We start from the raw sequence: 20,091 nt of genomic DNA, 5'->3' as shown, positions 1-20,091 counted from the left end.
AAAGCAATTCAAAGTATTATGTAGAGACATTTACGAAATTAACAAAAAAAAATAAAGTTTGGGAAGCTCTGACTGGTTAGGTCAAGAGCTTTGAAATTACTTTGAGTCATTCCAGTGTTGTTTATTGGTATTTATTCTTGTTCTATACAGTTAATGTCCCAAAGTAACCAGCCACGCTTACAGACATAGAAACTGACCCCAACAAAAAAGTGAAATGGAACCGACTGAAACATAATGTGGATTTCCTTTCCTTTTTTGGCATTTACAATTGAAGTCTTTTTTTCAATAAAGGAACTGGAATGGCCTAGTTCACCAATCTTCTCTTCTGATGAGAAGTGAGAGGATAAAGTTACAGTAGGAGAGAGTCGAGTTCAGTATGTGATTAGAATTCCAATCGTTACCGCCTGGAGAACTGAGCACAGAAGGAATTATTTCTAATAATTTCAACTCATTTGGTTGCAATTCTGACAACCTTGAGAGTCACTGAGTTCTTCCTTCAATACAAACTACTGTTAGGCATACCTAATAAACGAACTACAGGATTTTTTTACTCTATTTGGCACACCGAACAGAAAGCTTCTGCATATTGAACAGATTTGAACAGTTTTTACATATGGTACATTTACAGACTTGTGAAGGTAACTAAAGCAATGCACAAGACCCCTTCCAACCCCAACCATTCTATAATTCTGTAATTCTATATCTTTTTTGCCTCTTGCCAGAAAGAGGTCCTATTAAAAGAAAAATATATCAAGGTTTAAGGGAGAAGACAGCAATTTTAAGTAGAGTCCTTCCTTTTCGCCATTTTCTTCGCATGCTAGATATAGAAATTATGTGCCCGGTTCCTTCAAATCACTACCACAATTTTGATTTCTACTCCCCTCTTAATGCTTACGATCACATCTCTTCCACAAAGATATTTTAGCACATTTATTCAATGTTTACATGAACATAGCTCTAATATCAGCTTCTCAGTTGGACAAGCTGCATCATGACTCGCTTCCTCCCCTTCCCTGCCCTGAGCAAAAACTACATTCACTGATAAAACTGCTAGTACAAAGCTCCTTTTCCTATTACAACACGCTTGGCCACAGTGAGAGACAGAAACAAGACATTTCTTCCTCATCTAAGACCTTTCTTCTTCATCTAAGGTGTTTGAGTCCATCACCTACAAGCAGGGATGCTGCTGGTTTAAGAGCAGGGCAATTGAAGAAACTGTGCAAGAACTGTGGAGCACAGGAAGTGCTGGCCATCAAGTAACAGAAACCACTATTTATACTAGCCAGTTATCCCGTTTTCCTTCTCGCATGATTTTGATGCTGAGGCACTGTAACAGGTTGTTTTGAGTGTGGGTTACAGCTTCAGAGCATGTGACTTCCTATCAGTCAACAGAGCCAGCAAATTCCAGCAAGGCAAAGATCTGAAGAGATTTTATGTGCAAGCAGGAAAAAAGGGACAAGTACCTTAGCTGTGAAAAGAACCTTTTACACATTTCTGCAGAAGTGTAAAGACAGGACACATTGGGGAAAAAAATCTAAATAAATTCACCTGTCTAAAACATCTCTCTCAATTCTCTTGATTGTTTTCAATTAAGTATCTGATTTGAACAAACAGCTTAAAAGACAGAAAAGTGTGGGTTGGAAGAGGCCTTTGCAGATCATCTGATTCCACCTGCTAGTCAAAGCCTCGGTTAAGAGGTTAAGTTACCCCAATTAGCAAGACCATCACTGGCAGACACCACCACTGAATAATGTTGACCTTTTAAACAGCATTTACCCACATACCAAGTCACATACTGCCTTAAAGGCTTCTCACACAATAATTGCAATTTCATATTACTGTACCAAGAACAAACCGTTACCGAAAAACATAAAGCAATAAAACATAAAAAACAAGAATGGTTTCGAAGTGTACCATCAAGCTTGTAACCTCTTCCTGCCAGTCAAGGAGAAACAGCTTAGACCCAAAGAACAGCTTTAACTTCTTGCTTGTCACAGAAGGGGACCTATGTCCAGCAGCTGAAAATTAGCTCCTTGCCCTGCAAAAAGGTCTCACCAAATAACCTGGAAGGCGGAAAGTAACAGAAATCAAGGATTTGCTTTTCTAGAAGACACAAGACACACGCTCGTGCTAAGCTCTTGGCCTCACACACACACCACAGGCAGAAGGGCAGAGGAGGCAGTGTTACAGGAGAGCAGTTTCAAGGCAAGGGGAATCACCTCTCCATGTTTTGCCTGAAAGCACTAGACAAGGACACAGAAGGAGCCCTTGGGAACCAGCCAGGCCGCTTCACTCGAGTTTCCACTCACCTTGGTGAAGCTGCAAAGAGACAAGCTGGCACAGCCCAGGTGATTGCCATCCCTGCTGCTCCATCAGACTGACACCATTCTGTCAATCCCACCCAGCCAGCAGAAGAAGGCAGCAGCACGATGAGTTTTTCACTACACAAATAGCTGCATAGTAGATCAGTAAGGTGCATAAATATCTCGGCCAGCATGCCCAGAAAGCCTTCAGCCCAGAAAGACCCTCTCCTCCGGGTGATTCAAGAGAGAGGCAAAAAAAAAAAAAAAAAAAGAATATTTTTCCTCTAAAAATTCCTAAAACTTATGTGATACTACTAGCCAGACAAGGCCGTGGCACAAGTTCTAGCATCCTGGTCTTCCTTGTAGGATGAACTCGACTAAGACTGTTCCTACTCACCTTCACTGCACTGATGAATTTTAGCCTCTCCTGTTAGCACATTCAGCTCACTTTCCTTCACGCCAGTCTTCCGCCTTGAACAGTACTTCAGACAAGGCACGTCCAGCTACATTCAGTTCTCTCTCACCCAGTGATCTCCTAGAACATTAGTTCACCTCAGAACAATTTAGCCTCACACCCTGGAACAGCAACCAAAACCATCTGCTTTTCTTTAAGTTTGGGCAAACTACGGCATCATTAGCCAGCTACTGACTGAGACGAGTGCACCAACACTCACTAGATGCCAATGACTGGCAAAACTTAAGGTCATACCTACTCTTCAGCAGAACGTGCATCCTGATAAAAAGTTCATTTCTACTATCGAACGACAGCACAACTTATACAGCTCCGCAGCAAGTACGAGTCCAGCTCCTGACATATGTACCATGCTCCACGCTGCATTCTTCCTGCCCTGACACCAGCTTCAACAAAACCTTTCCAACATCATTGTGGGGGTCCTCTTAACATTAACCCAATATTTCTGAAGAGTAAACCCTTAGAAACGCTACTGCCTTGGACACAGTCAGGAACATAAGCTTCTAACATTCATCACCTGGGGCTGGGACTGGCAATGATGCCTTAACAAAAGGAATGCTACAGCAGTACGAAAATAACACATGAAGAAGTTGTTCGGATAAACAACGTATGAAGAACTGCAACCAATCACTAGGAAACGCCAGAGCCCATCAGTAGCCAATGCTGTCTTCGTAAGATGGGAGAACAGGTAGAAAGGAGAACAGACAAGACTACCAAGAGAAACTACGAGAAAGAACACAGGGAAAGGATTAGCCTGTTTAAGAGTTGGAACGTGGAAAAGCTACTAATACCCCAAACAGAAATACTGTAATATAACCCAGATTTTAATCTTCAGACTAGGAGACTGCAAGGTTTATAAATATTAAAAGCCTTAGCCTGTTAAAAAAAAAAAATTGCATTGCAGAGGCCTCCCTGAACTCTGAGCATGCGTTATAGACATTACTCTTCTATTTAATGCTTGCTCTTCTGTTGTTATTTCATCAAGTACCCGTGCACTCAAGCAGGGGAGTCTCCACCCTATATAAAGCTCTGGGTCGCCATATAAGCTATGCTCCACTGCCTGCACTGTGGCTCGACGAGGCTATTGAAGGTGTAACAGGTGATCCTTTTGTATCACCTCGCCTCTTACTGACATCCGTGTCACCTACATACAAAGCAACCGAGGTAGGATCTTAGGGGTTACTAAAATATCCCCATAGCTCAGGTACAAAATTACCAAAATGTCTGCAGTTAGGAAATGCTCCCAATGTCACAACAAGAAATGAAGTTTTGTTTACAATGATTTCCAGTTGTAGTTCAGGTAGGTTAAAGATACTTACCTTAAGCTAGAAAGTTAAAGATGTTTTTTTTAAATGTACTTACTAAGAATGTGAGGAAACATCCACAGATGGGCTTGTGTTATACTCCACTCTGCTTAAGTCAAGCACAAACAAGCTTTCAAAGAACCTGAAGGTCAAAACACATGGCTGTTTCTTCTGAAAAGTCTCAAATCAACACCGGGAGTATAGATTTACCCCTGTACTGTCATAAGCTTCCTAAGCGGTTTTCTGTGCTGTCAGTGTGAGTTCCGCACACGACAATACAGACCACATCCTCATCTGTCAGGACAACACATACCTCCTTTTCTCCCGGACAAAAAGATGTTTCTGTTGATTAACTCAAGCATCAAGAACAAAACTATGGGTTTATGTCTCCCTTTGAATACCAGAGTCAGGTCTCCTGTAGCATAACCATTCCTTCACCAGCACATACGAGCCAAAAACTGAAAAGTTACACCAACAAAAAAAGCCTTGTTGTCAGTTAGGTCATACATCAACTAAGAAGTATGGCCAAGATACACCTATCAGGAGAACCAAATGTGCAGAAGCTAACTGCAGATTAACCCCATGGTACTTAAATATTTGTAACTGCATTCCCACACAGCACTTTCCATACCAGATTCCAGTAAGAGAGCCAAGACAATGTTCCTCTTCATCTGACAGTAGCAAAGCCAGCTCAAGTTCTGCATTAAGTGCACGGCAGGACGCCACGTGAAATCCTCTAGGCTCATGACCATTTCTGCCTGCAGCTGCACTAAACTTGCTGAAGAGTTATTTTAGTTTTATCCTCTGACAGGGAAGAAGTATTGGGAAAAATGATTTCTAACAGAGTCCTGCAACTTCAGCAATGAACCAAGCAGATACTATGCTTTCACCTCATCTTGCTTCTTCCTCTCCCCGAGGAAGTAGTCTTCGCACTAGGGCAAGCTAGAACATGTGAACTATGAATTACTTGATTATTATCTACCTTTTTAACTCAGGAGTGATTTTTGCCCCAAAAGCATCCACTTTCTTCTTGTGGTAAGGACCTCTAACACCATTTGAGCCTCGGTCTCTACGCTACCTCATCAACATAGCTAGCACACTACAGAAAATGCCTTTTTTTTTTTTCCTGTTTTAAATTATAACCAACTTAGAGGTGAAAACATTCATGAAGATTTTATCAAGAAGCAAGGACTGATCCCTCCTAATTTAACTAAATACTAAGCAGTACCAAGTCTACTGAATAAAACAAAGACCAGCCATAGATTCTGCTGCCTAAGCAAGAGCACTTCTCTCAATCTTCACACTGTTGTCTTTGAACGTGCATCACAAACTGCTCCACAGTGGACAAAAAGCCCTAAAATGGGAAAATAAAACACACGCCATAAACACACTGTTCAAAGTTACACCAACACCAAGTGTTACTTCTGGACCCATACAGGGAACACAAGACAATTACATTGCTTCTACTGATGCACTAAGAAATTATGAACAGCCTCCACTGCTACCAGAGTATTTCAGATTCACGAACAACTGAGTCAGCCACCATCTAAAGTCAGACAAGACATAGTTGATTTTTAAAGATGTTTCACCTGGACACAGTGGGTCTCATAACCAGGAAAAGAACGTGTGATGAAACTAACAAAAGAAAAGTCGCCGCATCCGAGACTGAGAAGCAAGAGCTAACTGCTTAGCTCACAAATACAAACCCAAAATACTGCTACGCTGACACAATTAATATGCTAACTGCCTTTCCAAACAAGAATACTAATAAACAACAAGCATTTTATTCATTTGACATATTATGGAGCTGCAAATGACAATTACAGTTAAAAGAAAGGAAGGGAAAAAAAATAAAGGAAAAAAAAAAAGGAAAAGCTTTCAGTCTCCAATAAGACAAGTGAAATACCAAAACGTTTGTCTGATGGCAAAAAGCCCAGTTCACTTTTGGTCTTCCCACCTCACCGCAGAAGCCCAGCCACACAGGCAGGCAGTGCTAACAAAGTCTTGCTCGTACATCTGCCCCAGTTTCTTAAGCACAGACCGAGCAGTTGTGTTAACATTCTGGTGTAATTACGTTAAACAGTTCCAAGGTTTACAAGGAAGTTAACACCAGCAATAAGTATTTCTATTGACTTAAAATTTTAGAGCAACATACAGAATAACGTAAGCATGGCTGTTAAGGAAAAAACCTACAAGACAAGCATCACCGAAACCTCTGTTTTGTTTATATTTTGACAGCAGCTAGTAAGGCAGATGCTCCTCGTTACAATAAAGAATGTATTCAAGTATTTTGAAAGTCATCTGGCCATGAAATCATGTTTTTGCCTGCAAAATCAGAAAAACCATGGGTACAACAAAAAAAGATATTTACTTAAACTATTACAGCAAATATAATGTGGAATAGATATTTGTGGCACTTTGAACAGAAGTTTCACTGTTAAGATTCCTAGGCGGCCCTCTCTTCATTTTGTTGAAATCGCATTCTCAGGCTTTGCTCACAAGAAGGGAAAACGTCATTTATTTCATAATGCAGGATTCTACTTCTGCAGAGGAAGTAAAAATTGGACTATACTTCAGATGACTGGAAACACAGTAATAGAAATTAACACAGGCCTAATACATACTCAGCACAAGAACCAGGAACACTGGCAAAAAGCAGAAAAAAAAAAAGGGGGGGGGGAGTTATGACAAGGAGCCGTCGTTCTGCAGCAGGGCCGAGATCTCCGGCAATCCCACCGCCAGGCCAGCTCCCAGGGGCTCCAGCACACCCTCGCCGACCCTCACCGCACAGAGGCCCCTCTCCTTCCTCCGCCGGCAGCACCCCGGGAACTGGGGGTGTGTGTCCCCAAACCCCGCCATCCTCGGGGCTCGGCCCCGCCGGCCCCCAGCCCCCCCGTGCCGTGCAGGCCCCACAGGCGGCCGTGGGGGGAGGCTAGGCCCCGCGGGCGGGCCCGCAGCCCAACCCGGCTCCCGGCCCGGGGCCCGCCTGCCCCGAGGGAGGGAGGGGAGGCCTGGCAGGCCCCCCGCCGCCCCGGCAGGCCCTCTCTCGTCCCGGCGCTTCCCTGAGGGCTCGTCCGCCGCCGCCGACCCCGCGCACCCCTTTGTTCTGCGGCCCTCTCCCGCCCCTACCTCCAGGATGTCCTCCAACACGTACGCCTCCATGGCGGCCGCCGCCGCCGCCGCCCCGCCTCACCGCCCGGCCATGCCCCCACAGCTCCCTCCCCGCCGCCCCCCGGGACGAACGGACGGACGGGCCGGCGGCCGCCCGGCAGCAGCACGCTCGCTCCCCTCCCGCTGTCAGCACGGGAAGAGGAAATGGACCGTTCCACCCCGCGCGGGGCGGGCGCCTACCACCGGGGCGCGGGGGGGGGCGGGGCGGCCCGGGACCGCCCTTCCCCGGCCGGGAGCGCGGTGGCCGCTGCCTCCCCTCAGGCAGGGCTCCGGCACGGCCCGCCCGCCCAGCCCGGACCCCGGCTCGCACGCAGCACCGGGAGCTTCCCGGGCCTCCGCCGGAACACACGGCGGGCCCAGCAGTGGGAGCAACGGCTCGCACAGCTGTCTCCAGGAGGGCCCCCACCAGCAGGAGCTCCAGGAGGTCCCCCATACAGGAGCTCCAGGGGGATTCCGGGTCCCCCCCATACAGGAGCTCCAGGAGGGTCCCGGGTCCCCCCCATACAGGAGCTCCAGGAGGGTCCCCCCCAAACAGGAGCTCCAGGAGGGTCCTGTCCCCCCCAAACGGGAGCTCCAAAAGGTCTCCTCCCAGCAGGAACTCCAACAGGATCCCTGTCTCACCCCGCCACAGGAGCTCCAGAAGGATCCCGTCCCACTCCCAATGGGAGCTCCAGGAGGTCCCCTCCCAGGACAGGGGCCTGCTGCCATCCTCTCCGTGCTGAGAGGGTCTGACAAACCCTTTGGGTGCACACCAGCAACTCTGGGAACACTTTGAGGTACACACTCCTCCTGACCCATTGAAGTTCACTTCGGGTGGTTTTCCTCGAGCCTATTCCCATCCTCCCCTGACCGCTCTTGGTAACAAAGCACACTCCTCAAAAATCTAAAAAAACCACCAAACCCTTAGATTAAGCAGATCTACGCCATAGCCCACATTTTTTTTCTGGCTTCCCATTACAGCAAAAACTCCTAAGGCCAACTAACCCACCTCAAGGGCTGCACTGCCAACTCCTGCATTTCCAACCACTCCATCCTTTCCTCCTCCACCGCACCAGGGACACGCAGGGTGGAAAGAATTCCAGACGCCGCCTGCGACTCCAATAACAAGGTACTGACCAAGTGAAGCAAGGTCTCCACAAGGTAGTTCTGAGAACCATCACCATCTCCACGCTCCTCCTCTGCTTTGCCCAACACATCAAGTGGGAACTTGGACTAAGAAAAATGAAATTTTACACGCTCCTTGAAACACGAGGTGACAGTGATATCCGTTCCACACACAGGAGGTCAGAATCGCAGAGCAATCGTATCTGCAGCTCTCAAAGTATTTAATTTTCCAGTTAAAAAAAAAATACAGCATGCTAAATCTTCTCAACCCCACAAAAGCCTCCTCTCTCGTGAACTCATTTTAGCAGGGCACAAAAGGGTCTAGAGGCCAAAGGAATTAAATTCACATTTTGACTTGAAGAAACACTACTAATCACTCCTTTTAATTAACATCACCTTTTTCCAAAAAGTGCTCTAATTGTAACAAATACTCTCAACAACAGCAATAATAATCTTACCTGGCCAACTAGTAACATCACAAAGCGAATTTCCAGTTGATCAGTGTGAATTTTAGGCACAGCTGTGTTCTTCTGCTAAGAAATCTGTTCTTTAACCAAAAAAAAAAAAAAAAAAAGGAAATACATCCTAGTCACCTATCAGAAAGTCCCTCATTTTACACAAACTCTACACCTGCTCAGGGAGCCCCTACTATTTTTCCACTTTAGGGAACACCCCAGATTTTCCATTGTTTTACTAGAATTAATTCAAGGAGCACCTCCTTCACGAGCTGTTCATCTTTGACTCTGTATAACTTGTCTCCAGCCTGTTGCTGGAACTTAGTGCATCCTACATAATTCATGTCATGGAAGAATTTTTACGCTATTCATCAAATACCTGCCTGAACTTCGCCTCTTCAGCTGCTGAGGTTTCCTCTCAGAGGTACTGTACTGGAAGAGTTAACTGATAAATCCAGACATTACTATTTCGGCTGCTCTTCAGACAGGGTTTTTGGGGTTTGTTTTTGTTTTTTCTTTAAACTTCTAAACAACATTTTAAAAAAAATCTAATGATTTATCCTTACAGGAGGTTAACTCTGAGGACAAGACAGTATTTGCCAACATCTACCATAGACTTCAATCCACTTTGGTTTCTCTAAGCAGCACTTGCTGCAGGATCCCCTCTAGTAACACCTTCCTGACTTCGTATCCAGCTTCACTGGGCACGCGGACCTACGGAAGGGAAAGCTGGGCCAGCTAAAGCTAGGTAGACGAGAAGACTCATAGAAGTCTTAGCGGCCTCAAGGGAAATGAATCATACGAAGATCTACATTATCACAGCCTATTTTCCATCGGAAACTGTTGTTCGGGCAAAGTATCACAGGACAAAATTCCATGGTTCCTCTTGACTAGTGCTTTTAGGTCAGCATTGCTAACAGCCTTAGCAGCCCCTTGCAACTGATCCTGTGTACATGAAATTCAGCGATCACGCATAAATGTTAGCCCAAGTACAAAGCCATCCCTGCCAACATGAAGGTTTCCTTGAAATATATATATATAAAAAAAAACAACCAGCCACCACCTCCCACCTAACACTCATGTCTCAAAAGACTAGTTCTTCAGTCTTTCAAGCATCAGAAAGAATTAACGGATACCTTATATCACACCAAAAAAAAGCATAAACCACACAACTTAGTGCTGAGATTAAGATGTTTTACATATGACAACACTGAAAAGATTTTCAAATGGAAAGGCAGCATAACACAGGAACAAAAGAAGTTGTCTGTTCCATACAAAGCAAGAACTGCGCCATCTTCTCCATTTTTACAAAACAAGTGCAAGATTTTCATGAAGGAGAAACAAGCTCACCTCAAGAGCCTGAACCATTTCTTCTCCCACTTGGAAGACAACAGGGAGTTCTGTCTGCAACAGCAGAACTTCATTTACACCACCACAACCCAATGAATAACTCAGAGCTGCTCAAGTTGTGTTACACCATCAGAAACACCAGGAGGAGCCAGGTTCTGCGTGCGAGCAGTGAGGGCAGCAAGCCACCCAACCAGCTAATATTCCACAGAAAGCATGTCACACTCACTATTTCTTTGTTTTCACGCCCAAAATCACGATACTCCAGTCCCCTTCATGTCCCTGTTCCCTCACCTCCATCCCACCTTCACCTGCAGCCCGCTAGTGCAGGCTTATGGAGAAGCGTTTGTTTGCCAAATGACATCCACTACTACACTTAATACTTCAAAAACGTTTATAGTCTGCCATACCAAATTCCAAAAAACCCGTTCCCAACACTTCGCACCACTATTAGATCTTCAGTAAAATGTAAAGGCTTTAATGCAGGCTTCCATTCTGTTCCTGCAAGGAAAAGAGGTATCAAGGGGAAAAAAAACAACCAAACAAAAAAAAACCCCTACTTAGATGTCCAGGATTAATTTCTTTCATATTTCTACTGTGCTATTGTGAGGTTTTAAACATGGGTCAGGAAACATATCTCGAAGTTTTGCAAAGGTGAACACAAATCCATTTCTTCCTTGCTTTCAAGTCCAGCTCTATGAATTTCTTGAAATAGCTGTTTACAGAAAAAAAAGAGTCATCTTTTTGAAACACCTACGCTTCTATTTGAAAGCTTGTTATCTTTACTTTGCCTTACTCTGAAGGGCATGATCTGATCAGTGCTCTCATCTATTACTATCTGCTACTAAAAAGCACCCTTCTAAACAAGTGGTACCTCAGAACAACGCAGCCGCCCTCATCATGCACATCCATCATCTTTCTTATTACCGTCCCTTACATTCTGCGAGCCCAACACACAGAAAAGCCCTTCTGTTCCCCACACAGAAGGTGGGAGAGGAAACATCCTAAGTGCAGCCTGAGGAGACAAACTTAGCGCACAACTGCTTAAAAGCAGGGGGAAAGGTCTTACTTCAAGCTACGCTGAAGCGCGTTGGACCAAAGGGAATCCTGTGAAAGCCAAAGCTAGGGCCAAGTAGGCCACTAGACAGTGGGCAGTTTTTAAAAAGATTCGTAGTTCAGCCTTTTAGAGCCACACAGGCCACCAGGAATTCAGAACCGGCATCGCTCGGATCACATCACCCTGAAACACAAGCGTTTTAACAATTGATCCGAGAGAGATTCTGTCACCCAGAAACGTAAGCATTTGAACAACTGATTGGACAATTCCCACTCTTATATCACAAAAGCACATTGTTATCTCTTTACAGCTGATCAAGCAGTACTGGTCACCAACCGTCCCAAAGCATATCAACGCACTTTTTTGTGTGCTTTCAGAGTCACAGAGCTCGGTGTCAAGGTTGGGGTGTTTAAACCGTGTCCCACGCGGATGCTAACACCTTACTCAGCAGAACCAAGATGTGCATTCACCACTAAAAAAACAAATCATTTTGAAATTAAAGAGTTGAAAATAGCCCTTCAATAGAGTACAAAGTACCCCTCAGTGACCCCTTTAGTGTGGCTTTACCAAGTACTTCTCTTCCCAGCAGCAGGCAGACAGTCCTAACGACATGACCTCAGACAGAATCAAAAAGTTCCCGAGACAGCTAAGACCAAAAAGCAGGGTGGGTTTCCACCAAAATTTTGTGACATTCTGATTTTCTGCCAAGTGCAGAGCATCAAGAGGCAAAAATCACACCCTTGTCATAGGAAACACCTTGCAAACTGAGGCATATACCACAAACGAAATGTATTTGAACACGTTGAATATGACAAAGAGAAGACTGTCGTTTCATATGAATTAGAGATATTCATGAAATCAGAAAACTCAATTAATCCACAAAAGGGAAAACCACATCATTGAAACTTTCAGACGACCAAGCTTCCTCTTCCAACACAAAACAAGAAGGCATCACGAGGTGAGATGCAGGAGCACTTGTTTCTATGCTGGAGAAACATTCAATGTGCAAGGAATATTCCAATAGCTTTTTCAAAGGCTGCTTCAAACTTGTGTTTGAAAGATTCCGTGGGTGAGAAGCCCGTCCAAGTCCGCACCAGTAAAGCGGTGGATACGGTGGGGTCATACTTCGAAACTCAACCCATTATAGACTCTGTTCCCGGCTTTATCACCGGTACGGGGAGAGCTCTCCTATTACTGCTTAAGGAGAGAGCCAAAAACATGTCGAAGACTAGGATCACCTACAGAATACTCAACGAAAATCAACCAGATGTGTTCACAAGTCACCGCCCACTGAAGGGATGACTTTTTGTAGTCTAGACTTTCTTTGTTCTGTATTAAATGCTGCAGAAGTGGATCACCAGAACAGCACTTCGAATGCAACAGCCTCATAAAAACCTAGGAAGCCAGTGTCCCTCTAAAGCAGATGCAGTCGCTGAAGCTATTCTGTATCAAAGAATATGCAGTCACCAAAATTATCTTAAAGATAGGGAAATGAAAAACAGGGAAAAGAAAAAAAAAAGGCAAGAAACCTAACTTAATTGGGAGACACGCTAAGGGGCAAACAACTCCAAATGACAAACTACAATTATCCACCACCTAATGTACATCCCCTCCCCCTGCTAATGCTAGCTTTCAGCTTCGTGTTGGGTCCATTTCTTCCTTTTTTAGAGTGATGATACTCCTACCCACGTTCCTTTGGCTGGACTGAGCCAAGTTTTGCCTATCTGCTCTTAGAATAAAAATAGAGCTTTTCAAAATCCTCTACAACTAAGTCAGAAGTGAATGTTTCTCCAAACAGACACACCTAAGGGTACACACTGCTTCAAATAAGATCACTGCCTTGTAAATTCATAGTATTTATCAAGCTTCATTAGGAACTACATCCCCACCTGTACATATACCTTTCCTCACTCCATCGTATCGGTAGCTAGTTCAGACAGCCGCTAAGACACCAAACACGTTCTTCTGTGCTACTTCTCATATCTTTTTTTTAAAACACAACAATCTTGTTATGCCACAAAAGTGTGACCTCTACTTCGTATAAGTTTGCATGAATTATCACTTGGTGCATTTTGTAAACTCCTCCAGTTCTATGTCAATACCAAGAAGAGCTTTAAACCTACTGTTCCACCTCCTTTCTCCAGCTGGATTTATGATGCCCCTCATTTTTGATCCTCAGTGGTTAGTGATTACATAAAATCAAATCAGACCAAAATCAAACCTCAGGAACCATCTGAAGTCATGACCCTCATCTGCTTTTTCTATTTTCACATAACATATTATTTTCTTGTTCTTCACTTCTTAGAGCAATCACCTCTCCACAGCTGTCAGCCCGGTTACTTTCTGGCATCCTTCAGGTAGGTGCTTTAGTGAATTTCAAAGCAAAGAAATTTACTGCCTTCCTTTCATTTTTATTATTGGGGGTGGGGGCATGCAGGGATGATGGGCTTTAACCTGATAAAATCTACTATTTTAAACACATACTTTTCTTGTACTTTCTTTTCATTCCTTTATCCTTATAATTCAGTGTCTCCTCTAAGCATTTCAGACTCTTCTGCCAAAACCCGCAGCGGAGCATTCACTGAGTTTCCCAATCCCAAGATGACCCTTGCTGCCCGTCCTTACTACATCACACCACCCTCAACTCGCCTCCATTACCTCCCACAAATAAGGACACTTCCATAATGAATCCACATATTTTTCTTAACAACTATGTAGCAACTTTTTTGACTGACCAGGATGATTTCACACTCGAAAAACAAGCTTTCTCCTGAGATCATTCATTTCTGTCCAGTGTATTCTTCATTTGGCCTAGGGCAGCAGCAAGGCATTCGAGACCCTTCTGCCACATTCAGTGTTTGCTGTTCATTTAGTTTTACTGGATTTGGTAAACATATAAAACTGGAGAGGATGAAAATCTAGTCCTTAAGGGCCCTTAACATGGTACTCTTGAGACCTAGGTTTTCCACAGCTCCAAGGAAACCAGTATCTATGAAAGGCATCTGTACTTAACTACCTTTGGAAGTGCCAAGATAAACGCATGCTGAGCTTTTTATGTCAATTTAAGACTGCATAAAACTAAAAAGGTTTAAGGACTGACTGTTGACAACAGACGGGGACATTTATGACCTGTCTGATGGCATAAAGCTGCCCGATTCCCTTCGCACAAACCCTTCTCTGAGCCATCCTCCCTGAACAGAAGCACTATGCTACCAAACTGTACCCGGCAGCTTGCATGAACTATTGGGTTCTGGTGGGATCAGGGAAGAAGACTCCGCACCCAGAGAACCCTTTTCAAATGCCTATTATCTCCTCCCAGTAACAGTTGAGAGACTTCAACATTCACGCTGCATTACCATTTCATAGAAGATATCTCGTTCTCAGTTAAAACCTCACTTCCACCACTGAAACAAGTCAGCAACACAATGCCAGGAAGCTATAAGGATTCAGCGACAGCACACACAGGCTCAAAGCAAGAGCCTTCAGCTTATAGCACCTTTTCCAGGAACTCTTAAGACAAGGGCCGTCAAAAGCTAGCTCTGTCTGAAGTGAGACTGCAACACTCAAGGCAAGAGCCATAAGTTAACAGTCCTAAATTCTATTAGCAGCCTCTTATTCTTACACCATCAATCTCTAAGCAGGAGGTAGATGCACAATATAAAAATATTTCTGAAATAAGTCTTCATCTATGCCCAAATGACACATCTAAATAGAGTTTTATAGCCTAGCAAGGAAGCAGCATTCTGGCACAGAGTGAGAAACCCTTCTAATCAGCAAAAAGCCTTCTTCCCCAGTAAGTGCTTACATCAGCCCTATTATTTTGGACTTCAATTCTGCGAGACAAATGTAAGCATGGAAAAAGGAGGAAAGAAAATATCTTTACTCATCCATAGCACTGCCCTGAAGATGAACTAAACCAGAACATCATTAAAAAGCAACTGTGTCAAGACACATTCCTGCGGTTCTGCCTCCTTGTTTGTCCAGTGCATTTTCTCTCTTATTAGAGGAGCCCCTACAATTTTCCTGTGGAGGAACTGCCCAATGCAAAGTCAAACAAAACTGATGCAAAGGTGCAAAGTGAGACAAAAATTACATAGCATTACATAAGCATTTTAAAAGTGTTTTTCATCAGAAGTGTAAGATTACTGGCAGAAATTTTTGTCTAAGGAGAGCTTTCTATAAGAGAACTTCCTTTTAAGTTCTCTGCTTTAAGCGGTCCGTGTTTTCACCGGGTAACACTGTGTTCCAAGCCTCTAGTCCGGGAACTCTCAACACAGTAAAGAAATCTGGTTTTGGGCTAAACACAAGTAAGATAGGGAACACATTCAGAAAAGACAACCATTTGGGACAGGGAGGATCCTTCTTCCAACAAATTAAAATATATTCCTTTCTCATTCCACATGTGAAATACTGGTGACAAGAAAGCTGCGTATATTGTAAGCAGCATTTGAACAGCCTCAAAGCAAGGATTATAATTTTTCACATGTCCAAGTCCCATAGAGTCCAACAACATTCACGCTAACACCTCTCAAATTCTAAAATACGGTACTAATCCAAGGCTTCTTCACATTAGCACGTGAAAATTTGAGTACAAGGTCAAAGCCATCCTCATTTAACATACGCTCTATCTGTGCCCCCTACTCGATATGCAGGTAGGAGAATATGCCTACTTCAGAAGAAGTTGCTCTTCATTTTCTTCTGGTTAATATCGGCACGCAAGCTCCCAAATATAGACGCTTTCTCTTATACCTGCTGTAACACAATGTATTTTTGGCAATTTTGGCTATGCACTCACAAAACACAATTATCAAATAATAATGTTTAGTATAAAAAGCACTGAATACAATGTGGAGGAGGCTGGCTCCTTTTTTCCAGTTCTTCAGTCATTAATGAATATATATCAGAACTTGTCTAATATTTTAAAACTAAGAACTTTTTGCAGGTTAACAGCTGCAAACTATTCGGGAACTTCCAGTGGCTTAAGTGCAAATATACTCCCCGCAAAGATTTAGGAAACCTTCAACCAGAAAAAGACACTTTTTAGAACAAAGCATCCTCCTCCTTTTTAAGTGGCCATCATTTTCTTCTATGCATATTAATCCAATTAAGAGAACACTGATATCACGTATTTCCACATCAAATTCTGATCCAGGATCAGCTGGATCAGGATGTCCCTGTCTCCCTTTTCCCAGCTGAACGTGACAGCCATTTCAGCTATCAATGCTCTACATTCAGGTAGGCTGTTCGTAAAGAATTTGGACTTAGTTAGTATGAAATTTTGAGCCTGTCCTAACTGTTACAGAAACAATCAGGAGCCCTAACAACGTATTTGATGTTTCTTTCTTTTACAAAGCTCCCAATAACCAGAGTTACTTAGCTGGCACCTTCAAGTTCACGGACTGAACTGGCTAGAAAATCTACTCCATTTGTTAACAGCCATACCAAGCCCGGAATTTAACAGAGAGCCGGCTGTTAGAAAACACTAAAGAAGGAAAAATACATAAACTGAATAAAAATCAGTGAGAGACTTTTGTGTTCTCTAAATTCTGTTAATACGGATGTTCACATCTTGTTTCATCTGAAGTTACCTGGAAGATCAAGACAGACTGGGGACCACAAAGCAGAACTCCCAGCATTTATTATCAGTATAGTTGAACCCGCCGCCAGATTGCAATCCTTCTAGCTGAACGCTGCTTGTTCTCTGGAATCCAATACCTCCCGTCCCCCATCTCTTCTTTGTTGAGTCTTCAAAAATATACATCACAGGTTCAGTTTATCTCAGATTATCACAAGAAAGACACAACAATTAACTTGCAAACATTTGCCCTTCTCAATTCAAGATGCACTCACAGTAAGAGCCCGATTTTAGCCCAAGACTAACCCTGAAGGCTTTCAAGAGTCCCAAACCAAACCAATCTCCAACAGCCTTCACCAGCACAGCCAGACTACTCACCATCCTGAGAGCTGAGGTCCCCCAGCAGCCCAACCTACATGCACCCCGCTCCTACAGCAGAACCTCTCCCCCTCCAATGCTATTTAAATTAACTCCTTTAGGCTCTCTGTGTATGATTTATTTTACTATGACAAAATTTAGTAAGTGCATTGGACGTTCACAAAACGTTACAAAAAATCATTTAAATATGTCTCAGACTGTGTGCACAATACTTTTGTTACAAAATCAATTGCTCAAGTTATTTCTGTGAACAAGTATTACAATGGTTTGGAAAGACTGCATACTCTGCAGTACCCATCTCTGGATTACGATGAAAGCCACCACCACCAAAGACCTGCTTGAAAACATTTGGGGTCTTTTTTAGGTGTAAAAATTCAGTTTTTTTAAAATTAAAGCTTGTTCAGAGTACTACTACTAACCTTATTATAAGTCTAATTCACTCAAGGAAGTGCTTACTAGGTGGCACTACTTCACACACACTTCATAATGAGTAATGTTGATAAAATTACCAAAGGCAAAAAGATTTGCAACCTAGCTGAGGTTTTGGCCATACACTGACATAACTAAGCCATGCTGGGACACAACAGCACCCACCAGTTCCAAGGCACCGGAGGAACCAGCATCTACATCCATTTCACAGGCCCGTGACCTGCTAGAGAGAGTTGGGATAAATCAGCAGGGCAAAAGCACAGCTTGGAGGGAAGAGATTTCCCCCTCTTGGCTGAGTTAAGCTTTTATATCAACTCATCACATCATGCCATCCCATATCCAGCTTCGGTGCACCTGCCAGCATCTTCCTAAAAGCCCACCCCAACTCCACAACACAAGTACACTTTGTCAACTCAAAGACACAAGTACATTTAGAGTGATTTTACACAGAAGTCGTGTAGAAACACAAACGTTTCCCCCCACATGCAGGCTTCAGAAAAGCCCTTCTTCAAAGTTTAGCACGTGAAGTTAGCCACTATATTTATCCCTGAGGAGCTCCTTTATCAAGCTGATGCTTCACAAGAATGCCAGCACGCTGTTACGCCAACTTCCACTTCTGTTCGTGACTGAGATGGACAGAAGGCATATGTTCATCTATCTAGCAGACTGTTACATTGAAAGCACTCTTTTTCTTTAAAATAGCTTGGCTATGTGTATTACAATCACTATACCGGTCACAGTCATGCTTTGTGACTTTTATGCTTGGCAGTGTACAAAGGGACTCCGATGCTGCGCTAAATGACGCCAAAGCAGTGATGGTGATCCTCAGAATGCGGCAACATCTTAAGAAAATACTTCTTCCTTCCTCTCTTCCTCCCTATCCTTAACATGCTGCTTTCAAGAACCTCAACAAATACCAGAGATTAAAAAAAAAGTCAGTGCTGATTTTATCTCAAGCAGCAAAATTTCTGCCGATTTCTCTCTCCAGGACTGTGCCAGACACTTTCAAATAGAAGATCCAAGAGAAGTGTCAAGAGGACTACTTTGCCCTTTAACGCAGTAATTCTCACAGATCTGTAGCATTCTTAACAATTCAAGTCCTCAAAGACAATGCAGGTTTCTTTGACAGGCATTTAAACGAAGCAAAAAAAGCAGTCCCCATCCCTCCTCCCTGCTCAAGTTCTGGGCTCTTGGCTGTGTCAGCACAAGCTCTTGTGCGACCGCCTGACAATCTGGATCAAGGAACCGATTGACTGTAAACATGCTTTTTCTGTTGCTGAGGTTTTTTTTCAACGAGATCATTTCCCAAGTGGCCGGGAGGAGCAATGAACGCCCTTTTTTTTTTTTTTTTGGCAGCAGTGTGCTCACTGCAACCTTCCTACAAACCCGATTCCCCCACCTTCAGTGGGATCAGTACCCACGCTGACACAGTGGATGAACAACACTCAGCACTTGATGGGGGGGAAAAAAAAAAAAAAAACCCAACCGAAGCCACATCATGATTTTAAATTTTAAACTTCATTAAGGCATTGTTCACCCTTCTGTGGAGGAGAACAATTCACCCCTGCAGAACAGCATAAAAAGGAAAATTCCTCTGGCAAAGCGTTTCAGGACAAGACTGCACAAAAGGCAAGAAATACCTGAAGTTTTGCAATGGCGAAGCTCAGGGACAGGAAAACACGTGAGCCACCAGATCCCTACCAGGCACAGATGTACTGGGGACCTCCAGCTTCTTGATAAATAAAGTGTTTAATTCTGTTCTTGTGTGTGGGAAAAACTGGGAGGATAGAAACGACCTGCCTCCTCTTATCTCCGAATCCCTCCCTGCGCTTGAGAGAGGTTTCAGATGTTCCCCTTCTGCCAAGGCTGTATCCACAAAACAGTGCCTGCAAAGAAGGACAGATGCAGAGGCTGAGAAAGAATCATTCTTTTTTCATTAGGGCAAGGGGAAACAAACCTGAGCTCAACTACAAGGTAGTCTCCTTTGCAGTAGAAAGAAGTCATATCACTGTGTGAAAGATGCCTTTCATTTTTAACCTAAAGAAAAAAAGAATCCAGACACTTCACTTCTTGGCGGCTTCAAGCTGAACTTGAGGAGAACGGAGGCCAGAAGTCCAAACTGATATTCTAAAGAGCGACATTTCATCATGCTTCTTAATACTGCAGACTTCTTTCTAGCACTGCTTTCTAGCACCTGAACAGCTGCGTATTTGGACACATTATCCATTCTTGATGATTAACACCACAAGGACCTAAGATATCGGGCTGGGGCAGGGAAATAAAATAAAATCAAGGTTTATTTCATCTCATTTCCTAGAATACACCATTATACTCCTAGGACTTGAGGATTCCGCTAAAATATAATAGAGGAAAAACACCTGCACATCAAACACCAATAATGTGAATTTGTCAAAAACTGCTTTGGGTAATGCAAACAAAATCATCCTAATTACAGCATTCAGCCTAAAAGAAAATACTGCAAGCACAAACAAAGAT

General features: G+C 43.5%; 1 protein-coding gene across 6 annotated transcripts in view; it reads right to left on the bottom strand.

Moving 5' to 3' along the window:
• The window catches only part of ANKRD17 (ankyrin repeat domain 17), an 88,282-nt gene that overhangs the window by 60,608 nt on the left and 7,583 nt on the right, over positions 1-20,091 (bottom strand). Inside the window, exon 1 of one of the 6 annotated variants that reach the window (XM_054202933.1) lies at positions 7,209-7,284. The exons of the other annotated variants lie outside the window; for them this stretch is intronic. Within the exon in view, the coding sequence (XP_054058908.1) occupies positions 7,209-7,241 (33 nt within the window). The 5' untranslated portion in view covers positions 7,242-7,284. Of the gene's footprint in view, positions 1-7,208; positions 7,285-20,091 lie in introns of those variants that run through there. 6 annotated transcript variants of the gene reach the window in all.

The sequence above is a fragment of the Rissa tridactyla genome, chromosome 5 (genome assembly GCF_028500815.1).
Source record: "Rissa tridactyla isolate bRisTri1 chromosome 5, bRisTri1.patW.cur.20221130, whole genome shotgun sequence".
NCBI lineage: Eukaryota > Metazoa > Chordata > Aves > Charadriiformes > Laridae > Rissa > Rissa tridactyla.
This window is presented reverse-complemented; position numbering and strand designations above follow the sequence as displayed.